Source organism: Poecilia reticulata, linkage group LG9 (assembly GCF_000633615.1).
Source record: "Poecilia reticulata strain Guanapo linkage group LG9, Guppy_female_1.0+MT, whole genome shotgun sequence".
Taxonomy (NCBI): Eukaryota; Metazoa; Chordata; class Actinopteri; order Cyprinodontiformes; family Poeciliidae; genus Poecilia; species Poecilia reticulata.
Genome location: NC_024339.1, coordinates 14,925,925 through 14,942,879, shown reverse-complemented (window position 1 = coordinate 14,942,879; position 16,955 = coordinate 14,925,925). Strand labels below are relative to the sequence as shown.

At 38.1% G+C, this 16,955-nt stretch overlaps 1 protein-coding gene across 2 annotated transcripts in view; it reads left to right on the top strand.

Annotated features, from left to right (window-relative positions):
- Window positions 1-16,180, top strand: part of pi4kab (phosphatidylinositol 4-kinase, catalytic, alpha b) — a 31,704-nt gene extending 15,524 nt beyond the window's left edge. The window contains exons 20-55 of one of the 2 annotated variants that reach the window (XM_008418123.2): window positions 80-188; window positions 743-879; window positions 962-1,095; window positions 1,195-1,277; window positions 1,357-1,427; window positions 1,513-1,637; window positions 1,714-1,795; window positions 2,225-2,308; window positions 2,581-2,670; window positions 2,756-2,875; window positions 4,015-4,029; window positions 4,177-4,269; window positions 4,354-4,510; window positions 4,585-4,712; window positions 4,813-4,971; window positions 5,664-5,815; window positions 5,913-6,020; window positions 6,130-6,257; window positions 6,433-6,549; window positions 6,648-6,727; window positions 6,830-7,029; window positions 7,213-7,303; window positions 7,627-7,794; window positions 7,910-7,963; window positions 8,056-8,176; window positions 8,288-8,417; window positions 9,209-9,352; window positions 9,451-9,521; window positions 9,617-9,720; window positions 9,819-9,923; window positions 13,341-13,466; window positions 13,559-13,679; window positions 14,363-14,522; window positions 14,771-14,860; window positions 14,958-15,041; window positions 15,138-16,180. In XM_008418123.2, coding sequence (XP_008416345.1) covers window positions 80-188; window positions 743-879; window positions 962-1,095; window positions 1,195-1,277; window positions 1,357-1,427; window positions 1,513-1,637; window positions 1,714-1,795; window positions 2,225-2,308; window positions 2,581-2,670; window positions 2,756-2,875; window positions 4,015-4,029; window positions 4,177-4,269; window positions 4,354-4,510; window positions 4,585-4,712; window positions 4,813-4,971; window positions 5,664-5,815; window positions 5,913-6,020; window positions 6,130-6,257; window positions 6,433-6,549; window positions 6,648-6,727; window positions 6,830-7,029; window positions 7,213-7,303; window positions 7,627-7,794; window positions 7,910-7,963; window positions 8,056-8,176; window positions 8,288-8,417; window positions 9,209-9,352; window positions 9,451-9,521; window positions 9,617-9,720; window positions 9,819-9,923; window positions 13,341-13,466; window positions 13,559-13,679; window positions 14,363-14,522; window positions 14,771-14,860; window positions 14,958-15,041; window positions 15,138-15,189 — 3,993 coding nt within the window. In that variant the 3' untranslated portion in view covers window positions 15,190-16,180. The remainder of the gene's footprint in view (window positions 1-79; window positions 189-742; window positions 880-961; window positions 1,096-1,194; window positions 1,278-1,356; window positions 1,428-1,512; window positions 1,638-1,713; window positions 1,796-2,224; window positions 2,309-2,580; window positions 2,671-2,755; window positions 2,876-4,014; window positions 4,030-4,176; window positions 4,270-4,353; window positions 4,511-4,584; window positions 4,713-4,812; window positions 4,972-5,663; window positions 5,816-5,912; window positions 6,021-6,129; window positions 6,258-6,432; window positions 6,550-6,647; window positions 6,728-6,829; window positions 7,030-7,212; window positions 7,304-7,626; window positions 7,795-7,909; window positions 7,964-8,055; window positions 8,177-8,287; window positions 8,418-9,208; window positions 9,353-9,450; window positions 9,522-9,616; window positions 9,721-9,818; window positions 9,924-13,340; window positions 13,467-13,558; window positions 13,680-14,362; window positions 14,523-14,770; window positions 14,861-14,957; window positions 15,042-15,137) is intronic. The other variant, XM_008418124.2, reaches the window with a different exon arrangement.
- The last annotated feature ends 775 nt before the right edge of the window (window positions 16,181-16,955 follow it).

Below are 16,955 nucleotides of genomic sequence, written 5' to 3'. Positions count from 1 at the left end.
ATAGTTAAACTTATTCCTCTGGAGTAGTAATTATCCCGGATTTGTCCTAATTTTTCTATTATTTTTTTCAAACTTACAGTTGACCAGGCGACTACCACCGATAAAGGAGGCCAAACCTCGTCTCCAGAAGCTTTTCAGGGACTTCTGGTTGTACTCTGTGATTATGGGTTTTGCTGTGGAAGGATCAGGTGAGCAGGAGATTGACTCCTATTGCATTCATCATCTTTGCAAAACTTCAGCACTTCTGAAGGACTTAAAATAAAAAGAGTTAGCGCTTAGTTTCAAATTTTGGCTTGCTTTATTGGCCATAAGTTACCAAAACCATATGAAGAGTTAATCACAAGTATCCTAGTGTCAAGTATCCTGACAGCTGAAGTTCAGCCCCAGCTGAGTCATTAACGGGTAAAGGATCCTAAACAGAGCAGCTTATTTAGAAAAATATGGGGAAAAAAAACCAAAATCGACATATTACAAAGACCCACTCAAATTGTAAGCCTCAGTTTGATTGTAAATATGTGTTTGGATAAACCTGAGCAGAAAAAAACAAAGCAATCTGTGAAAGAATTGTGGGCCAAAAGTCTTCCATGATGACATGACAGGCTGAGGCCATACAGGAGATGGAACTTGAATGTACTGTAGCTAAAGGTGGTTGTCAAAACTACTGTGTCATGGATATATGCTTAGTCAATGTAGGTCTGTTTCATTAGTTTGTTAATACATATTTTATGTGCTGTGTTTTCAGGGCTTTGGCCAGAGGAATGGTACGAAGGCGTGTGTGAAATCGCCACAAAATCTCCTCTCCTTACCTTCCCAAGTGGAGAGCCTCTTCGTTCTGAGCTGCAGTACAACTCAGCTCTGAAAAATGACACAGTGACGCCGGTACACTCTTAAATATCTACGTGCTCCAAATTTGATTAAATTGCAGCAGCAGGTTGTTGGATTGTGAATCTCTGTCTTCTAGTCCGAGTTGAGTGATCTGCGATCCACAATCATCAATCTGCTCGACCCTTCTCCTGAAGGCGCCGTCCTCATCAACAAGCTGGATTTCGCCATGTCTACCTACCTGCTCTCTGTCTACCGGTTAGAATACATGAGGTCAGCTCATCTGCCTTTACACCTGACATGTCTCCTCCTTGATATGTTAAAATTGGTATGTGCAGTTCTTTGATAGGTTTCTTACACTTTTACTGTCAGGATGTCCCAATCCAATGATGCTGACAGGTTCCAGGTGATGTTTCGGTACTTTGAGGACAAAGCCATCCAAAAAGATAAATCTGGTGAGGGCTTAAACCACTTTAGTTCACATATTATTTGTCGTTTATGATTAACTTCCTGTACTCAATGTTTTCCCTGTAGGAATGCTGCAGTGCATCATTTGTGTGGGTGATAAGGTATTTGATGTCTTCCTCCAGATGATGGCTGAAAAGGTAGAAGAGAGTAATCTCAGAACAGGCAAAGACTTAATTCTTCAGTTTAGGATTATGAGCATTTTTGCATTTTTTCTTGTTTTAGCCAAAAAATAAAGAGCATGAAGAGGAACTGGAGCGACATGCTCAGTTCTTATTGGTCAAATTTAACCACACTCACAAGAGAATCCGCAGGGTGGCAGACAAATACCTCTCTGGTCTGGCTGAAACGTGAGTCGACTTAGTTTATATATGCTCAGATTTTTAATAAATAATTGTCTCAGCTAATTTTTGTGTCCCTTAAAAGCTTCCCTCATCTTCTGTGGAGTGGTAGAGTCCTAATGACCATGTTGGATATTTTGCAGACACTCTCTCTGTCTTTAAGTGCTGTAAGTATGCACTATGAGCTGATGGGGGGGGGGGATTCCTCAATGTGATGATTGTTGAAAGCTGCTGTTCTCAGTTGCTCAGGTTTCTACTTAATATAAAGGTCAGACACAAAACAAGGACTTTTTCCAAATTTTTAAATGTGTTCAATGGAAAAATTGTGCAGTTTGAACCTGAGGTGGTAGAATATCAAAGTATAAGAGCAAAAACAAAAAACAACTTTGGAAATAAACTAGAAGAACAGGCAGGAATTTGATTTTTTTTTTTGATTAAATATATAACAGTCAATAAGCATTATTGTAACTTGCATTAGAGGGCATTATTTTCACTTGATGTTAAGAAGTAATTTTTGACTCCTGGCCCAGCAGTTGTAATGGTTTAAATGTTTGAAGTTATGTAATAGATGATACATTTCCTTGTTCTTTATTTAGGACATTCACAAGGATCAGCCTTACTATGACATTCCAGACACACCTTACAGGATTACTGTTCCAGACACATATGAAGCCCGAGAGGTGAGTCTGGCTTGTGAAACCACATTTGGACACTAGAGGGCAGCGTAGTATTATTTTACACATATGTGTTGATTTTAGTGTGAATCCTCAGAGTATATTTTATAACGAAAGATAATGTGAACAGTTCGTGATAACTGGTACAAATATTAGTTCTTGATAATATGATACACTGTGTGTAAGTTAAAGAGTGAAGCTAATTTCTGTACCTCATTTAGTGAAAATATTTGCTCTTGTTCTTGATGAGTAAGTTTTACATTTGCATTTCATTGCAGAGCATCGTTAAGGACTTTGCGGCACGCTGTGGTGAGATCTTAAAAGAAGCAATGAAATGGGCCCCTTCAGTCACAAAGTCCCACCTACAGGTAGGTTTCTTGTTTTATCACAAGTCAAGATTGGCTTTACAAAAGTATTTTATGAGGTTAATGTTTTCTGGTCATTTTCATGCAGGAGTACCTGAACAAACATCAGATTTGGGTGTCAGGACTCACTCAGCACACAGGCCTCGCCATGGCCACAGAAAGCATTCTGCACTTTGCAGGCTACAACAGGCAGAGCACTACACTGGGGGTGAGTCACAGATGCACAATAATACATACTTCAAATCAGCACAATTTTAGATATTAGATTTAAACAAATATAAAGACTAGATGGCTATATACCCATTGAATGGCAAGCAATTACTAAACCCTTTTAGCTAGATGTAAGCAAATGCAGTTAACATCATGGGCAATATTTGCAATTTAATAATTTATTTGAAAACATATTTTTCTGGAGGATAGTGATGATACAACACACAACCTCAATGAAACAAGAAAAACAAAAAAATGGGTTCACATATTTTCAAATATGAACATTTTTGCGTGGCAAATCAAAGATAAATATTTTCAAACTTATACAGCATGAATAGAAATTAATGCTAATGTCAGCCGATGTTATTCATTTTTGACATATCTGTTTTGGTGCGATGAGTAAAACTGTGGTGATATTAATGGGCAGTGTTGATTTTTATCTTGTCACTTGTGTGTGTGTCTTGGATTGATCATGTGATATTTGTTTCAGCATGAAACGGTAATGCCTCGAAGGATTGAGGGATATTTAACCAAAGCAGGGCAGCAATGTCAGCCGTGTGGTCATGTATTTTCAGAGTGTTGAAAGTCTACAGAATTACATAACACATGCTTGTTATTGGTCATCATCAATATCTATATTACCGGTACCTTTAATAAATATTGCTACCTTATATTGCCCATTGGCTGGTTACTTAATAAACTTTGGTTTTAATTGCTTTCTTTTACAAGAGCACATGTGCCATTTACAGCAGCCACTTGGCTTTTTCTTGCCAATGATGAAGTCTTGTTCTGTGCAAACATGTTGCATTCAGTTTGAAACCCATACAGTTGGCTTGTAAACAACCGATATCTGCCTGCTTACAGAACTGTATGCGGTGTGTGTGCATGCTCTGTGTGACGTCATTTTGCTTGCTGTGCATTTCTCATATATTCCTGTGCTTGCATTCTGCTCAATCTGTCTTTTTATTTGCTTCATTTGTTGTGTTTTGTCTTTATTTAACTGCCTTCCTGGTTGCTTGGCTGAAATACGGCTTACCTGGTTACTTACCCGCAATGGACGGTTGGCTTGAATGGGTGGTTACCCATTTGGCTAACTGGTTAAACTGATGCTGTCTTCCATCGTGCTGCCAACACTAGGCTGCTTTCCCTCAGGTTGGTCTCAACACTAAATACAGAGAGACAAGGTTTAAGCATTGCACAATAATTTTATCTTAAACTGTTACTGCAAAGATGCATGTTTTACTCTACAGGCTTTTCGCTGTTTGGTCTTAAGTTTTACAAAGTGTGTTCTCTCTATAGGTGACTCAGCTGACAGAGAGACCAGGGTGTGTGAAGAAGGATTACTCCAACTTTATGGCATCACTCAACCTCAGAAACCGCTACACTGGAGAGGTAAAGCTTAGCATTAATTAGTTTCCTGCAGATTTTCGTCAGACTGCATAATTCATCAATCTGTTTGTGTTTTTTTTTCACTAGGTGGCTGGTATGATCCAGTTTTCAGAAGCAACTCACAGCCACTCTGACCTTACCAAGCTGATGATCAGTCAGGTGACCAGCGCTCTTGAAAAAAAAGACCCTGAAACCTTCACGCAATGCATGTTTAAGATGGCCGCTCTGCTTATAAATACCAAAAGTGAGTACCAGCTCTCGGCCATTCTGTCTCATAAATTCAAAATATGAATTTGCAATACGATTTTGTGCTTTCAGACTGTGATCCACAGCTGCTGCACCATCTGTGCTGGTCTCCGCTGAAGATGTTTTCAGAGCATGGGATGGAAACTGCTATCGCCTGCTGGGAATGGCTGCTTGCTGCACACAATGGGGTGGAAGTGCCAGTATGTATTTCCTATGTATTTTTAAACAAATATGTCACCAATGTATTAAAAAACGCCTGTGCATCTTTGTGTTTAAATATCGTAATTCTTTCCGTTTTAGTTCATGCGTGAGATGGCCGGAGCGTGGCAGATGAGCGTTGAGCTGAAGATGGGTTTATTTTCAGAAACTCAAGCCGGGGCCGGACCCCTGGCTGTCTCGGAGGAAAGCCAGCCTGCACCCTGCGCTCCCGATGTCATACCTCACTTCCTCTGGATAGAGGTCAGTCAGATGCAGTTGTTCAGTTTTGATCTTTTCTTTTTCGATTTTTATGTTTTAATTTCAATGGTGTTACGGTAATGTTAAAGTAATGTAGAACTGTAGGAAGCACAATTCAAATGTTTGTTCATCAGAAATCACATGCTCATACTTTGTTCAGCTGCTACCTGCCTGACTCTTAGTTCATAGTTTTGGTCTTTACAGACCTTATAAAATAGCCCTACCAAATCGTACAAACAGTACTCTTTAGTATAGAAGTTGTTGCTGTGGGAAAAACACTTAAAATGTGCTTTTGCACTCTCAGTGAGGTGTTTAAAAAATTTTAAGACTAAAGGTTTGCATTCACAGAAAAAGTATTCATAATCTTGAACTTTTCATATTTTGTCATGTTATAACTGTAAACGTCAAAGTGTTTTAGCGCTGACTGCATAGTTTTGCTTATTTTTGTATTTCAGTGGCTTTTTTCTCATCTTGTTTGCATTCAGAAAGCTGTTGAATGAATTAAATTAATACAGACACACTTTTTAAATGAGCTACTGTTTTAATCTTGGTTGACCTCTCCAAATATGGAAATAAAAGTATTAGTACATCTGTTCTGAATTGTTTTAAGACAGAAAACATCCTTGTTAGTCTTGCACCTACTGCTGGACTATTTTAATTGACTCACACCAAACCTTTTCCTGCTCTGCTTTCAGTTTCTGGTGCAGAGGTTCGAGATAGCCAAATACAGCAGTGCAGACCAGGTGGAGATCTTCATTTCCATTTTGCAGAGATCTCTTTCACTGAGTATCGGAGGATCCAAAAGCACCATGAACCGACACGTTGCTGCCATTGGGCCAAGATTCAGGTATTACTTGTTATCATCAAAATATCACTCTGATTTGTAAAAATACTGAAAAACCACTGAACTAGTACAGTATGACATCAACTTTTCTTCCCTTCAGACTGCTGAGTTTGGGTTTAACTCTACTACATGCTGATGTTGTGACAAATGCCACTATCAGAAATATGCTGCGAGAAAAGATCTATTCCACAGCCTTTGACTTCTTCAGGTACAAAAGCGTGTTTAAAATGAGTTTAGATTGAATAGAAATCTGTATTTTTGGATTTTAAACTGAATATTTTGTTGTAAACGCCTATTTTATCTCTGTTTTTCTGTAGTGTTGCACCCAGGTTTCCCTCTCAGGCAGATAAGAGGCTCAGAGAAGACATCAGCATAATGATAAAGTTCTATGCCTGCCTGCTGTCTGACAAGAAGTACCTGACTGCCACCCAGCTGGTCCCACCAGGTAGAACATTGACAAACGATCTGGTCTTTCACAGGAAATAAATGAATCATCCATTCAGACACATGGAGAATTTACTAATATCTCAACTAAAAGGAGTTTTCTTACTAGTCAAATGATGCTAGTGTTTGTCTAGATCCCCAGGAGATGTAATTGAAAAGCCTATCTGTAATGCTAGTTGCAGATAGCCGGAACAGTCTGGACGCAGTTGTTGGTCAGAGGCAGCAGATCGCCCAGGGATGGATCAACACTTACCCTTTGACCTCCGGGATGTCCACCATTTCCAAGAAGTCAGGTGAAACTCTCAGAATACCGTAGTTAAACCTTCCTTCTTATTTTGGTTTACTATAAGCATACAGATCACTTGTCTGTTTCCGTCATTTTTATTTTTAGGACTCTCTAAAGAAAACAACCGAGGATCCGAGCTGCACAAATATTACATGAAACGCAGGATTCTGTTACTGGCTTTACTGGTATTCATCTTCATTAACTTTTGTAATTTGTAAATATACTGTAGTAAAGGCAAGTACGGAACATGGTCCTTGATGATGAAAGGTCTTTATGCTTTTCCCCAGGCCAGTGAGATCGAACGTCTGACGATCTGGTACAACCCGTTGTCCACTCAGGAGCTCGCCATCGCAACAGAGCAGTCGGTGGAAACCAGCATTGCCAACTGGAGGTCCAAATACATCAGTTTGTCAGAAAAACAGGGGAAAGACAACGTCAACATGGCCTGGACCATATCTCCCCACCTGGCTCTGCAGCTGCCTGCCAGGTACACAAATAAACTGGAATTAATCCTCAATGGGTTTAATTAAAAATATGTATTCGTTTTTTATTTGTTTGTAAATATCAAAGTTCAGTTTTTAGAGGGTGAATCCTTTTATTTTTTTTACGTCTTTATAGTTGCTTCTTCATCAGTGCGTACGTTCTCAGTTTTGTGTTGTGCGTGTTTCAGATTTAAAAACTCAAAGTCCATTGTGTCTGAAGTGACACGTCTGGTACGAATGGATCCGGCTGCTGTGTGTGACGTGCCTGAAGCAGTGAAGGTTAGCGCTCGCCTTAAAGTTTTTGATTAAAAGCTACTCACTGACCTCATAGTTGATGTTTTGTTCTGGAAGGTTCCTGTTGTCCTTGTCGTTTTGTTCTGCTTGAACAAACTCTTAATGAGCTTTGTGTTTAAAGAAGGAACAGGAGACCAACCATCCCCAAAGAGCTGAATCATGTTCTACATAATTCATTTTGACAATGTAAACCTGTTTTATTTGTACACACACCTAAATGACTCATTAACAGAGCTTCCTCTGGAGGCTTTTCTTTGCACCTTGTTGACCAGGTGATGTAATTATATTCTCCATACTTTTTCCTTCAGTTCTTGGTGACCTGCCATACAATTGATGCCGACTCGCCAGAACTGAGTCATATCCTGAGCTGGGCCCCAGCAGATCCACCAACTGGACTGTCCTACTTCTCCTCCATGTACCCTCCTCACCCTCTCACGGCCCAGTATGGGGTCAAAGTGCTGCGCTCTTTTCCTCCTGTATGCAAATACACACGTAAAATATGTACAATTACTATTAGTATTGTAAAATTTGTATTAATAAGTCAAAACGGATGCATTAAAAGTATTTTTTTCTCATTTATTTTGCTGCTAGGATGCTATTTTATTTTACATTCCTCAAATTGTCCAAGCCCTTCGGTATGATAAGGTGGGCACTTCATTTTCTCATGTGGCAAATTTATTTAAACTCTTACAGGGTGCCTGCACTCCTGACTTTATCCTGCATACATTTGAATCTAGATGGGCTATGTGAGAGAGTACATCCTGTGGGCCGCTCAGAAGTCTCAGCTGCTGGCTCACCAGTTCATCTGGAACATGAAGACCAACATGTTCCTGGACGAGGAGGGACACCATAAAGACCGTGAGATATTTATCCAGAATCAACATGAGCACACAAACAACACATCCTGAGGGGTTAAGACTGCAAAAAAAACAGTTTGTTCTTTATTTTTGTTTTTGTTTGTTTATGCAGCGGACATCGGGGAGCTGCTGGAAGAGATGGTGGAGGAGATCATCGGATCACTGTCTGGCCCAGCCAAAGACTTTTACCAAAGAGAGTTTGACTTCTTCAACAAGATCACCAACGTGTCCGCCATTATCAAGTAGGAGTTCTCTTTAAACCTGAACATAACTGCATCATTTAAAGGATGTTTTTATTCCCACCCTGTAGCCTCACGTTCCCATTTTCCACTGACTCTACTTGACCCGGTTCTGCTGGACTCAGTCCGCTTTGTAAGGGTTTCCATTTCATTTAACCTTTTGTCCTGGTTAAATACTGTCTTAGCTCATGGTACCAATTCATACATTTCTAGTCAAACTTGCAGACAGCGAGTGAAACATAAAGAATGCCGATCTTCTCTTTCGGTCTTAAAGTTACTAGTGAGTAACTAGTAACTTTTGTTGAGGAGAACACGGCAGGTAATCTGTTGAGGTTTATGATGCGTTTTCCCAACGGCGAAGGTGTTTTGTTTCACTTCCTGCCTCTGAATCCCTTTGTTGTTCATTAATTTAGTGACTATTTGTTCCTCTGTCATTTTCATTATCTATTGCCCTGGAAAACACTTTGCTTTGTTATCATATGTCAGTGAATATGTGGAACCAATGAGCTGGTTTCTGACAGAAGGTGTTCTGTCAGTTCACAAGAGACGGAAAGTTTCCCCTCTGCCCTCATCACAGCACTAATTGCAACAACAGGGGAGAATTCGCTGCCGTCCCCAGGCCTCCGCTCAGTATTAGTGACTCTCCTCTGTGACTTGCATCAGAAGAACGCTGTCACTTGTGGTCTGAAGTCATTTAGTTTGATGCCCACAGAGCTCGGTAGTCTAAGTAACAAACATTCAAACACAAAGATTGGAAAACTTGTTTTTAACTTGTTTTTGTTTGTCTTTTTCAGACCTATTCGTAAAGGGGAAGAGAGGAAGAAGGCCTGTCTGGAGGCATTGGCGCAGATTAAGGTCCAGTGTGGCTGTTATCTTCCCAGTAACCCTGAGGCCATAGTTTTGGACATAGATTATAAGTCCGGTACTCCCATGCAGAGGTGGGTTACAAATCAACCACAAACGATCAGTATTAGGAAATTATCTTTGTATGTAAAAAGTTTCAAAATCATTTTCTCCTTCTTGCACCTTTACTCAGTGCTGCCAAAGCACCATACTTGGCCAAGTTCAAAGTTAAGAGATGTGGAGTGAGTGAGCTAGAAAAAGAAGGTACTGTTGGTTAAAGTATTCAACTCTTGTGTGATAAATTGCCCAGAACATGTAAAGATTTATACATTCTCAATATTTTGCACAACTTCCTTCAGGTCTTCGGTGCCAATTACGTTCTGAGGACGAGACGGACGTCGAGGAAGAGGCCAGTGCCTGCTGGCAGGCGGCAATCTTCAAAGTTGGAGATGACTGCAGACAGGTCTCGATTGCTCACATCAACCCTCCCGGATGTCATCACAAATTATCTTTTAACAGATGATCTTTTTCTTACCATTTTGTCTGTTTGTGTGTTTTCAGGACATGTTGGCTCTGCAGATCATCAGCCTGTTCAAGAACATCTTCCAAATGGTGGGGCTGGATCTCTATGTATTTCCGTACAGAGTGGTCGCCACAGCACCTGGAGTAAGACTTTACTCTTCCTGACACTAGGAAGTCGAAAAATATCACAAGATTTGTACCTGTAGGCAAAGGGAGTACAGGAGGATAGCCAGTCCAAATTAATTGTACAAAAGCTTTCAAGAACTAAAACATACCAACTCAAAACCCTCGTAAAAAAAGAGATACCGACTCACAGAGGGCTCCTATAAAGTCTAAAATAGTGTGGAATTACATCCCTTTTTATTTATTTTATATCTGAAAAGAAAATAAGTGAAAGGAAAAATATTTGGCAGATACTTTATACCCTGTCACATTGTCTAAAACAGTGTTTTTCAACCTTTTTTGAACCAAGGTACATTGTTTTAATTGGAAAGATCACGAGGCACACCACCAACCAAAATATATTACATATATAGTCATCATTATCAAAGTGTCTTGAATAGGAATCAAATAAACACAAAAATTTATTTTCATCATATTTTACATTTCTTATTTCAAATTGCACTTAACATGTCCACTTCAAAAATACACCTGAACAGTTCCACAACACTGTGGTGTGTAATTATCTTGTTTTTAAGGGTGATTCTTTTTTTGCGGCAATATTTTGGCCTCAGGATTTTTGAAAAAAAAAAATTATTAATGTTTTAAGTTTTAAATATTTTGTTACAACACTGACATGTTTAACAATAAGAAATTAATAAAGGGCAAGCTCAGGGTTGGATGAATTAATAATTACATGTGTTTTTTTTCACCATTGTCTCTGAATGTGTTCCACCCTCTTATAAACATTTACATATAGACAACAAATAGTTAAACATTTAAATTTTGAAAAATAATGACTTTTCTTAAAAAGAGTGTGTCCCTTTTACTATATAATATGTTTTATTCTTGAAATTGTAACACATCATGAAGTTACGAATCATTTATGACTGTATTGTAAAGAAAAAAAGTTTTTTTTTACTCATTATTACTGACAGCATTGAAAATATTGGTAATTTTAAAAACTTATACCAATATTTGCATTTATTGGTCTTCAACTCCCAACATGGCACAGAAAAAATCACAGTACTTAATGTTTCTGTAACAATATTTAATAAAAACATGTGTGGAATGGAACATAACATGGTGGATTGTCCCAAAACAGGTTGGAAAATCAATCTACTCTTTGATTCTAAAATCTGATGATTTTCATTATTAGTTGCAGGATTGCCTCTTTCAAGTCAAAGTGTAGGTAGAGTATTTGTCCTGGCTCTATTTGGCAAAAACAGGTGATATCCCTGTAGTGGATTTTCCCATGACAGGAACTCATTGTTCCCCTCACAGGAGTCAATGGGGGTAACTAGTGAAATGAAAACAGACAAATGGCAAAGACATCTGATAATACCTCAGACTACTCTGCAACTCTATTCCATCATCTGAAATTTTATTATTTGACTTAAAATTATTACTTTCCACCCTAATTTCTACCTTATTTGGTTCATGAACATAACAGGGTGGAACTTTCTAACTAATCTACTTTTAGCTCTTTGTGTGGTTAACATTTAGCTAGCTAACATTCAACAGAATAACAAACCTTTAATGACTAAATCTAATATTAGGTTTTTTAAATTCTACTGAATAAACATTTTTCACAATCTTATCATAACAGGGTGGAACATAACAGGGTGGAACTTTCTAACTAATCTACCTGTAGCTCTTTATGTGGTCACCATTTAGCTAGCTAACCTTCAACAAAATAACAAACCTTTAATGACTAAATCTAATATTATGTTTTTTAAATTCTACTGAATAAACATTTTTCATAACAGGGTGGAACTTTAAGCTTTACATATACAGGTTTAACATATTTTAGATAAGAAAAAGTACAGAGATAGTGACAGTTGAAGCTTACTTTGTTTTCCATGGTTGAATTCACATCAAAACCAATTGATGTCACTTTCATTAAATGGCTTTTATGGAATTTTAGATTTTTGGAAGGCAGAAATGAAACATCATAACAGGGTGGAAAGTTAGTACTGGGACATGCATAATATAAAGAAAATATCAAATGAGAAAATAGTTTCAGTAGATTAAATTGCATATTAAAATAAGGTTTAGTCCAGTCAATCAACTTATTGAAGAAAGACATAAATATATATATATATTTTATAGTTTAAATGTCATGAGGAAGTCTATTACGCTGCACTGGGGACACATGAAATTGAACATGTCAGTCACCAAAAAGGTGTGTAAAGAACAAAATAATATTTAAAAGGCATTTCATTTATATATGAATAATGGCAAACATCTAAATGTATAATTAAAATACTTTGTTGTAAATATTTGGCACATTTTACAAAAAATAATTGTAAGCAAAACATGGGGTCATGGAATGTTGCCGCAAAAAAAGAATCACCCTAAAATGAATGTACCTACTGCCATCTAGTGATAATAAAATTACATGATTACGCCGCTAGTCACTACTACAGCAGAGACACTAAAGATGGCATTATTTGCAGATAATTAATTTGTTTTCAAAAAAAATCTTTTAAGACTAATTACCGTATTTTCCAGACTATGAGCGCACCATACTATAACAGCACCCTCCCACCCCCCGGAAACTTACATATATCAGCCGCACCGGGCTACAGACTGCTGGTATCTCTTCCGCTCTCGGTTTCCCATAAGGACCCAGCAGAGGGCAGCAGAGGGCTGCGTCCTAATAACTGCTGGATATGTTAAGGACGTAGATCTCCGTCTCCAAATCCGGTTTTGTTCACGCCGAGTTTACGTGCAGCGGCTTTATTTCCCTCCTGTACTGCCAGATCGATACTCCTCAACTTAGAAGCTGCATCATATGAGTTTGAAAACATTTCTCCGTCGTGCATGCTGCTAGTATGTGCTTGTTCTAAATGAAAATGAGCGCTTTCTTCTTTGATTTCCCATTTTGACTTCCAATGATTCACTTCCTGCTAAAGAGCCCCCTGGTGGTTGAAGAAAAATCCACGGAAAAGCCGCATGTTCAAAGTGTGGGAAAAAAGTAGCAGCTTATAGTCCGGAAAATACAGACTATAAGCTGGATAATTTTCACGGCACACTTGACGGTCACTCACGGTACACTAGTGTGCCGCGGCACAGTGGTTGAAAAACACTGGTCTAAAAGACACACACATACATGCACACGTTGTCTTGTTTTAGCAGGTTGAAAGCATCACTATTTTACAAGTTTAAATTTAAATTTAAAGTGATGTGATTTTCTCAATGTAACTTTGAAATCCAGCTAAAGGGGCTGAACATTCTGGAAATTGTGGTCCTAATATGAAAAATGTGCATGATCCTTATTTACTTAGTTACTACAGAGTACACCTTAAATGGAAACTACAAACTGTTAAAATCAAGTGTTGAACATACTTTCTGTAATTCAGCCTTTTTTATATACATGTAATATCTCTGCTTTCTTAGTGTGGAGTGATTGAGTGCATCCCAGACTGCAAGTCTCGGGACCAACTGGGCCGACAGACCGACTTTGGCATGTACGATTACTTCAGGAATCAGTATGGAGACGAATCCACACTCGCATTTCAGAAGGTAAACTCACAGAGGCTTCCTGACATTATTCATCCAAACGATCCTGTCGCTGCAGTGTAAACTAACATCCCCACTAACGCTTGTCTTTCCAGGCACGATATAACTTCATCCGCAGTATGGCGGCGTACAGCTTGCTGCTCTTCCTGCTGCAGATAAAAGACAGACACAACGGCAACATCATGCTGGACAGGCAGGGCCATCTCATTCACATCGGTGAGGCATCTTTTTTGTTTTCGTCTCTCTGGAATGTTTTTGCAACAGTTTCGCCTAACATTTGTGCATGGAAAGAAAACTTTAAAAAGTCTGGCAACATTTGCAAAATAGAAAGAGCCTTTCACATATATTGGTACTCCTGGTGAAGATGTGTAAAAAAAAAAAGAAAAAAAAGAACCTTAAAATTTATTTATTTTTGATTTATAAAGTAGAATTTTAAATTTCTTGCTGCAGTTCTGTCAGTGAGTTTGAGTTTTCTCTTTTTTCTGATATCAACGCACATCTTCCCTAATTAAATCCCACGTTCTCTCAACTTTCTTATTATAACAAAAAGAGAGGCGCTGACATATTTATACCTCTGGGAAGCCAGAAATTATGTGTTGCCAATTAAATATGTCTAGAAAATGAGTGCTTTAAAAAGTAAAGTATATATTGAAATATAGTATATATCAGCTAAGTTTTTTTCTAGAAATTGTTGGGCATCACTAATTATAGCCACAGTGGAAAAAAAAAATCTTTGAATGTATAGTTATTCCTTTTATTTTATCTTTTATCCACAATATTTATAGCTGTTTTAAAGTAGCCTCATGTGTATTTATAGTGGCAAAATATCATGTTATTGCCTTGCACTAGCTAGTCCCAAACCTTTAACCATCACGTTTGTGGCTGTTTCTGCCTTTTAGACTTTGGGTTCATGTTTGAAAGTTCTCCTGGAGGGAATCTCGGCTGGGAGCCGGATATCAAGCTGACGGATGAGATGGTGATGATCATGGGTGGGAAGATGGAGGCGACTCCCTTCAAGTGGTTCATGGAGATGTGTGTGAGGGGATACCTGGCTGTGAGGTGAGCTCGCAAAGAGACCGAAGCCCATCTTTAGTCCCCAATCTCAGGAGGACTGATAAAAAAAACAGGCAATGTTTAGTTAATCAAAGAAATATCAGGAACCAACTTGTGACTTCCTGTATTGACATTGTCCATCACCTAGAGGGAGCACCACCAGCCTAGAGTAACTGTTTACTGCACAGTGAGATAGTTTTGAAATAATAATAATAATAATAATAATAATAATCCATTTTCCTGCATTGATTCAGGCCCTACATGGACGCCGTGGTCTCTTTAGTAAATCTCATGCTGGACACAGGACTTCCCTGCTTCAGAGGGCAGACCATCAAACTACTCACGTGAGTCCCGCTCGACTTTTGGTGATTTAGTGAATGAACACACTAGTGTTTAAAATACCACTTGCTGCTGTTGCTTATAATGTTTCTGCGCATGCAGTCAACGATTCAACCCTGGCTTGAGTGAGAAAGATGCAGCTTCCTTCATCATTAAAGTCATCCAGAACTGCTTCCTCAGCAACAGGTCGGTGAATTTGATCCTCGTTTCATTCTTTAATGTTAGACTCCAGAATTATTATTATTTTTTTTCTGACTGATTCCTCTTTTCTGTTTTGCACAGGAGCCGAACGTACGATATGCTCCAGTACTACCAAAACCAGATCCCGTACTAAACGTCAGTGCCTGAGCATGTGCATCTGTTGGCCGGTACATAATGTATGTGCCTTTTGTTGAATTCGCGTCTCGAAATTGTAACTTTGCTGTTTTTGCTGGTTGTTGGATATTGTCCCTAATATTTGCTTTATCATCCTTTATTTATTGTGTTATGTTGAAATCAACTTACTCCTAATTACTTTACGGTTGCACTAGCATCTTGACTTCTGTGTATTTCAACGAGTATCTCTCGTTAATCTGCACGTTCAGTAAATAGTTTGTCAGAGTTTGTGCCAAGTTCTTAATTGTACTATTTGTGAATGTGGCTTCTGATGATTTTAATTGGGGTTTGGAATTTGACTGTCAGTGGATGTTTTATGGTAACAGAAGTAAACCCGTATCAGTTCTGACCAATGTGGCCTATTCAGTCATCCTGTTCTACATCCTGACTGTACTACTACTGTGCTTCTCTTTTCGATGGACCAGCTGGAGCTGTTTGACCTGTGCAGTGTGTTTTTACAGAAAGACTTGACTGTATCTGCATGGGTGTGTCACTGTGTATTTTGGAGTTTTTCATATTTTTCATTTCCACGGGAGAAACGATGCGGACAAGTTGTGGAAAACATCAAGACTGACTTGTAAATATGTAGCTTTGCCAAAGTATGGGAAGGAGAAGATGGTGCACTGGAAGCAAAGTGTTTTGTTGCCTGTGGGACAATGTTATGGTACATTTTTAATGTTGGGCAGTTGCACGAAGTTAAATGTTACTTACCATTTGGCCTGTATCCAATGCAGCTTCTGGCAGAATTTGCTTTTCGTAATTCAGATGGCTGTGCCTCATGTCAAATATGGTTAATTTAATTTCTTGATTGTTACTGGTTGTAAAAACAAACCTTCTCTTTGTATATTTATATTCATGATTCATTTTCTGTCTCCTTTTCTATTTTCTTGCCTTTTGAAGGAGAATGCAGATATAAAATTAAATAAAGTTCTATTAACTAAAAAAAGAAACTCTTGTTCCCTTTGCATTTTATTTGCTGCACACTTCTGGGTCTGCAACCTGCAGCTTCAACGTTATTTAGGCCACACACAAAAGTATTATATCCACTTTCAATAAATTAAATCACCGTGTCTTGACATTGGCTCTTTAAACAGAAAAACTTTCCTTTGGAAATTGTTGCTACTGTACATAAAAGTACAAAATGTGTATTGTATACCAAATAGTTTCACAAGCTTTACAATTATTTGTTGTCTGTTACGAGCAGACAGCAAATATCTTGAAAGTAGCATAGATACCAACAATTCTTTACAAGTAAAACATGATCACAATTTTAACAATTTTTTATGTTCCAACATAAATCTTAAATGGGACATCTGGTGGTAGATTTAGTTTAAAATCAATTTTGATTTTACGAACCTGTATCAGAAACACCTGACATTCAAGAAACATGTTGACTAGTTTAGAGAGTTGGAGAATAATCCATGTTTCCTGTCCTGAATTTGTATTTGAATTTAAAGGTTTAAATGCAACATTGTTCCAGTAAAATGTTCTTCCTATTTGAGTTTTTTACGGAACAAAGCGGAAAGAAGGAAAATGAAACTGATGTTTTAACACAAGTTAAAAAGAAAACATAATCTTAAACTGAAATGAAAAACAACTGTGATCTCTTACATTATTTCTTATTTTTTAAAACATGTTTTTTACAACATAGGATTGTATTTGAACTAAACATTATAGATTTTAATATAGATTTACTGAGCCTCTTTGGAGAAAAAGAGGAAATAG